The sequence below is a fragment of the Notothenia rossii genome, assembly GCF_949606895.1.
Source record: "Notothenia rossii genome assembly, chromosome: 6".
NCBI lineage: Eukaryota > Metazoa > Chordata > Actinopteri > Perciformes > Nototheniidae > Notothenia > Notothenia rossii.
Window position 1 is genome coordinate 23945977 of NC_136909.1, and position 7262 is coordinate 23953238.

At 41.3% G+C, this 7262-nt stretch overlaps 1 protein-coding gene across 2 annotated transcripts in view; it reads left to right on the forward strand.

The window, feature by feature from the left end:
* The window catches only part of sema6a (sema domain, transmembrane domain (TM), and cytoplasmic domain, (semaphorin) 6A), a 105451-nt gene that overhangs the window by 51404 nt on the left and 46785 nt on the right, over positions 1 to 7262 (forward strand). For both annotated transcript variants that reach the window (XM_079689167.1, XM_079689168.1), the window contains exons 4-6: positions 4065 to 4125; positions 5492 to 5554; positions 6171 to 6272. In XM_079689167.1, the coding sequence (XP_079545293.1) occupies positions 4065 to 4125; positions 5492 to 5554; positions 6171 to 6272 (226 nt within the window). The remainder of the gene's footprint in view (positions 1 to 4064; positions 4126 to 5491; positions 5555 to 6170; positions 6273 to 7262) is intronic.

A 7262-nucleotide genomic window follows, 5' to 3' on the forward strand; every position in this document is an offset into this window, starting at 1 on the left:
TACATTTGCTAGCATAGCCACAAAACAGTAGACCCTTATTCTTTGTGTAAAAGCACTGTGCTGTGCAGAGCATGATTGACTCATGGGTTACAGTTGAGGGTGAGACAAAGATGGGAATGAGAAGGGCTTGCAGCAAAACATCTTTGGTTGAGTTTCAGTAAATGACGTCTCTTGAGAACAGTATCCAAGGACAGACCTGTTTCAACAGTCTGAGACTCAATTAAACCGATTAGATTTGGGTCCAGTGGTTGGCAGAAGTCTGAGGTTTTTTGAGACTGTTAGTCTCCCCAGGGGAGCGCTGGAGATTTGTTGGGGTGCAGAGGAAGAGATTTAATGTCCCTTCAAATTAACTTTCATAAATCTGCTTAAAAGTCAAAGAAAGGGACATCCTTATCACAGTTTAGCTTTTCTTAGATCCTTAGGTCTGTTTCAGAATCAAAGTAATCCGGAGATGGTTGTTTTACCATCCATAGGTCCAATAAAACCCTGCTAGAGAGTCATTATGAAGTTTGAATTGTCTCAAGGCTGCAGACATTAGTGTTCTGTTAATTGTGTTTGACGCAGTGTGAAACATGGTGGTGTAAGTGGTTCAACACTCAAAACGAAATGTAATAGTAACTAATGCAATAGATAAATGGATTTACACTTATGGTACAGAAGAAAATTCTAAGTTAACTTACAAGTATTTTAACTACAAAGAGTTTTTTTGCACTTTTGTTATGAGTTTTAACCAAACCTGATCACCTGATCTCAAATGATCATAACACTTCAAATATGTTTAATTCCTATAAATTATTTTACACGTAAAATGTTAATTTGCACATCTGTAATGTAAATAGATTTTTCTAGAAAACAAATAATCATATTCACTCTGAACTGCATTTAGGTTGTATTTTAGATCTTTAGTCCTGCTCCAACAGAACAGCAGCGTGAACTCGGTCAGTTGTTTAGCCTGAACTATTTTTAGTGGGCATGAACTGTCTTGAAATCTGACCTCGGTTTAAGGCCTCTAGGTCAGTAGGCTGTCTGTGTTTCAGGCTTTGAACAGTCATAACAAGAAAATGGCAGATACTTTAAAAGATATTGCTACAATTGGATGTCAATAGTTTTTACCAACTTTTCAAAAAGTATCCTGTTGCAGCTTCTCTGTGGGGATTGCAGGTTGAATATCTTGAGGGTTTTAACATTATTTAGACCAATTGATTAAACTATGAATCAAGATGATCATCAGCAGATTAATCAGTTAATACATTATTGTTTGTTTCAGCGCTGGTGTTGATATCAACGAACTCCAATTATTATTATTATTTGAATGCAAAGCCTTTCAGTAAGGATGTCACATGTCAGAATATACTTCAACAATAACGTAATTTTTCCAGGAAGTTTAGTGAATCTATTGCCTATGATGCATCTTGTATTTCAAACAGATTAGCAACTCTGCAAGTTGATTTTCATAGGTCAATAGATAAACGGAAACCAGTGGCTGTCTGGAAGATAGAAAATCAATTTTAAAATGTCAGGTTTGCTTTTGAAAATGGTCTGTAATGACGTTAACTTAATTGGATTTGTAGTTAATGGTCTACAACATACAATACCACCTTTGTAGTCTCTTGAATAGAGTTATATAGCTGTGAGTCACACACCAGAGGGGAGTGCTGTAATATGAGTTCAGGTGCAGTGGTGAAGAGGGGAAAGGGTCCATGTGTGTGTTTGTGTGAGCATGTTGGAGTTAAAGGAGAGGGGGGGGGGGTCTCCTTGCACATGTGTGTGTTTAGAGAGCTGGTGTTGACACAGACACAGCCGCTCCATTGTCCTTCTCCATCTCTAGTCAGGATGTTTGAGGGACGCCTCATCGCTTGGCTCCTTCTAATCGCAGCTGGAACCAAAAAGCGTGCGGCTGGAAGCCCTCAACCCTCGAGGTCACTGTCAGCACCGGGACAAGAGAGGAGAGGACAAGAGAGGAGAGGAGAGGCACAGGACAGGGGAAGGTTACTGTCGAAAATTATGGCGCAGTCAATTACAGATTGTTCATGAGCTGCTTCAAAATTGCAGGCTGTAAAATAACCCACGGGATTACACTAAATCCGCCAAGTAATCCTCTGATTTAATAGCTTTTGATTAAGTTTTGTCTTTTTAATATAAAGTTCACATTTTTATAATAAGATATAAACGAAGTTCGATTAGCAAGTTTGAGAACTTTAGGAAATCATCAAACACCCTTATCTGCCATCACCTTTCTTTCCATTTAAATGTTTCTTCCTCACTGTCTTATCTTGGATGGGATCGGGTTCATTTTTTGACAAATTACAGCTGTAATTTAAATAATCAAATGTACTGTATCGGCACATGATATGTATCCTGTTACCCTGGCAGCAAGGTGAACACAACTGTAAAACACAAAGGGGCCCTTCAGGCACCCCAGAAATTCAATCCACATCGATGAGCCTGAGAAATGAAATGGTAATGGTACCAGAGAGCTTTGATAAAAAAACATTTTGCAGCAACGTTTGAGGTTTTGGCCCTGAATCTCTGAATCTTTTTTAGTCAATGCAGACACAGTGACAGTCAGCATCTGGCATTTGGGCATGGCATGCATCTCAGTGACCCAAAGTTGACCTCCTTTTCTTTTCTCTTTTCATGGATTAATATTGCATGAAAAAGTGTTTTTCTAATGGGTTCTTAAAGAAGGAGATTTTTTCAAAGCAAAATATTATAAAGCAAAAACTGCTTTTTGAAAGGAGTCCGAATCCTGTGCTCTGCTCATTAGGAATGGATATTCACCAATTTATAAATTAAGACAACAGGTTAGTTTTATTGCAATATTGAATATATGGTCATCTACATATATGTTTTAGATAGTCATATCAATTGCATATTTCATTTTGTACTTCATCAATTGTTGCATACTTAATTGTCAGTCTAGAAATGGAAGGAAGGAGTACTGACGAAAAACAAAGCAAACATTGTACGGAGATTTTGCCTGTGGCTTTAACGGAGAAGCGTCTCTGTTTTCTTAATTTCCACTGCTCTCAAAGATTAATTATTCAATGTAAGCGTTGTGGCTGATAATGTACAGTAGACTGTGTTTTATCTTTGAGGAGATGGCGGTGGCCCCCAGGAAAGCGATATAAGTGGATTCATTTCAAGATGCCTGTTCCTCCAAAGACTTTATTAGATTTAGTTAATGAGAGAGCAAGGCAGGCAGACTGGCTGGGCGCAGGTTGGGGAGCTGGAACGTAATTAAGCTGTGAGTCTGACGATGCCACTGTTACACACTTTGATTAAAAACACGTTCAACAGCTAATCTCCAACAAATTAAAGCAGTTACATAATTTGGCACGGTCACCTTTGTTTCTCAAACGAGGTAAATCCCCCTTTCTTACTGTATTTTCGGCTCACACCTTCTGCCCCACAACAGTACCCTCCCTCTCCCTGTCTGCACCCTAATTCTCCACGGTAAGTAGGTGTAGCTTCACGCCGGGTCCAGCCGGTCCGTCTGTCTGAGATGTAGTTAACCCTTGTGGGCTTTATGTCTTCCATATGCCCTGCTGGGGCCTATATGGCAGAACGCTGTAATACAGGAGAAGTCTGTATGTTTCCAGGCCAGCACACACAAGTCTTCTTGTCTGAGCTATAATGAGTGTTAGTGTAGATTTCCTGTGGCTCAAACACTAGGCTTAATTGACCTGAACAGCTCTGAGTGACTTGGCACCTCCCGTCTCAACCTTCCCCTCCTCCCCCACCCCCCCCCTCAAGACCTTTCTCTGGGACAAAGAGGCTTTTGTCCTGGAGCCTGCGCCACCGCGCTCTAAACCTTTGTTGACTGTTTCTGTCTGACAGAGCAAATAGCTCTGGCCTCCTTTTGTTTATTGTCATTTTTTGAAGTTTGAACAAAGTTTATACAAAGCCCCTATTTCTGACGTTGTTCGCTGCCTTCAGGGGGAAACATGGAAGAAGAGAAATGGGTTTATTGTTTGTTGCATTTTTTGACTGTCTGCTGCTGTCTGACTGTTATCTTCTCATCTCTCTCCCTCCTTCTCCTGCCCTACCTCACTCACTCGCAGGGATCACATATACACGGTGGACACAGACGCTGCCAACAGTGATGAGATCTTTTTCAGCAAGGTGAGTGAGACGTCTGCCTCTGAGGACTTGTTTTTCTCAGTGTGTCGTGGTTGACAACGTAACCCTAATAACCTGGATCTGGAGTGCCACACTTTGTTTTTGTTTGCACGTGGGTGTGTATGTGTGCCTGCCAGAAGACTTATCCTCTCTTACACTCACCCACTCACCGGAGCCGTGCTGGCCATTCTGACCCTGATAAGAAGATTATTCAATCAATCAGCTCACAAACCTCTTGCGTCATCCACGCTCCTCATTGGGACAGTGGAAGGTCTGATGGGCGTGTAACGCAAGCTGAAAGGAAGTGAGGGAGGAGGGGAGGAACATGAGGGTAAAAGGCCAAAAAAGGGCAGGATGAGATTAATTGCAGTAGGGCGAGAAAGACAAGATGGATGCAGAGAGGAAGTTGATCACATTGTATATATTCAGATTATTCATAAAGCGCTTCATATTTACATAGACCCTCGAATGTAATAACCCCTCTCCATTCCATCCCAACCACTTCTCACTGCCATCATTTACCCTTAACATAATGTATGCAAACAGGATTCAAACAAGGCTATTCTAGTGTATACAAAAACCCGCTATCCCTCCACCTCATTCACTTCAATGTCAAAGCCCGCAGAGTGGGTCTTAATGAGAGCAGGCTGCACATGAAAGGCCAATGGGAAACGTGCAGATTGATTGACGACCGAGGGTCTTTAATCAGTGGCCGAGCCCCCAACATGTTGTACAACAGCGGCGGGTAGGCAGCGGTCTGAACCATCGGATCAGTGCTGACCACTGGCTACTCAGGGGGGGGGAGTAGTGAATGTGTGTGTCTGTTTGCATATGTGGTTGGATACGATATATAACTTGGCATTGAATGATAAGTGTGTGTGACAGTGAAAGAGTTATTTGGATTTTGTAGTTAACTGGCGCCTTCTTGCTGGCGCTGAACTACAAGCCAAGGCAGTGTGTGTTTGTGTGTGTGTGTGTGTGTGTGTGTGTGTGTGTGTGTGTGTGTGTGTGTGTGTGTGTGTGTGTGTGTGTGTGCGCGCATGTGTGTGTGGACAAGGATAGACAGCCTATCAATCAACATAAATGAGCTCTGAGGCGGGATCTGTCCTTCTCATCCAGGGTCAGCATTGTATTTCCTCCACCCTGACAGAGAATTAGAAGTTCAAGGAGGTAAGCTGATCTCCAATCAGCGCTTAGAATAAAGTTCACCCCAGAGCAGGTGGCTCATTAGGGAAATCAATGATAGAGAATTTCAGATGATGATTATTGATCACAGTATAGATTGGTTATTGAGCTCTGTAATGTCTTTTTTCTTGTTTGCTTTCTCCTTATCTCTTTCTCTCCTTCCTTATATCTTTCTTTTCTCTAGAAAATGACATGGAAGTCCAGACAGGCTGATGTGGACACTTGCAGAATGAAAGGGAAACACAAGGTAAAGTAAAAACGAACAAACATTGCAACCTCTGTGCTTTCACTCCTCAACTTCATTTATAGAACAAGTGTCACCGTATTCATCTCCAAACACTTCTTTAAAGAATCACACATTATGTGATGCACACTGCAACAGATGTTATTTCTCACAGTCCCTCTGTTTCTCTTTCGTTAACCGATACCGAGACCCTGCAGGTGCAATGACGCTATTAATGCAGTTCATATAACAATGTATATCAGTGAGAATCTTCACATCATTGCAGTTTAATTGTTTTCCCTCTAGAGTTACTGTACCTTGTAACAAAGCTGTGAAAATCAATTATGAATTGATAAATGTACCATGAAGAAATGCTTTATTTGATCATAATACACTTGATGTTTGTTACACATTCCTCTCACTCGTCTGCAGAGTAGTGCATGCTGTAATTCGAAAGAAGGAAAGAAAGTAAAGAAAGTGCCTCTTGTTTCAAAAACCACATGTGGTCTTTTGTGTTAATGTGTCTATGTGAAACTAATGTGCGGACGTCCTGTCTTCTCTCTCTCTCTCTCTCTCTCTCTCTCTCTCTCTCTCTCTCTCTCTCTCTCTCTCTCTCTCTCCTGGCCTGCGCTCCCTGAAGGACGAGTGTCACAATTTCATTAAAGTCCTCCTGCAGCAAAATGAAGACACCTTGTTTGTTTGTGGAACTAATGCTTTCAACCCGTCCTGCCGAACCTACAAGGTAAGAATGGACATGCATTTACACACAAACACACATACAGAGATATGAACAGCTTTCTGGTGCTTTTTCCCCTTTTTTGACCTCCGTGTCGGCACTTGTCATCAATACTTCCCTCACACTTCTCCTTCTCTTTTTTCACACTCTTACTCACACCGACAGGAATATTTTCCACATGCAACCCCAACCAAGCAGGAGCTACGGGGGGTGGTTGAGCTATGAAGCGATGGACATAGATGGATGACTTTAACAACTCAGCAGGCCCTCCTCCTATGTCTTTATCTCCAGGTGTACTTTGACACGCTCGATTTAGAAGCAGAGAATCCTAACTACCTTCGTGCATACACACTCACTCATTCTCAGACACACACACACTCTGAAGGCAAAGTCACGAAACCTGGCTTAACCTTAAACAGACGCTTGCCTGGCCATATTCATGAAGGCATGTCTGGAATAGTTTCAAGATTCCTTCAAGAAAAGCAAAAACATCTCGTCGAGAAGAGTTTTAATGACCTCCGGTCAAGAAAAAAGAGCAGCTGTCATGATTGTCTTGGAAAAAATAGAGACGTCAAGAAAAGGTAGACTTCGCCTGATAAATGAAAGGAAAAGAAAGGATTGTCATACAGATAAAACGGGTAAAGAAAATGTATACAAACATTATAAATATTTTAAGGCAAACGGGCAAATACAAGGACAAACATAAAAGCAGGCCGGCTGTCTTTATACAGCTGCTGAAAATCTCCCATTTATTTCCTTTAATTTGTGTTTGATGGGGACAAACACAATATACACAGAGAGCTGCACAATTAAACAATGCAATGAACCAATTTATAGCAATAAATTCCAATGCCCATTCCTAGAATGACCTTCTTATAAAACAAACCAAAACATCTTGACTGAATATACAGGTTTACATTTCTGTTGACACAAGTATGTCTTTCTGGCCTATAGCTTACATACAGACACATGAACATATATTATTTATAGTACATA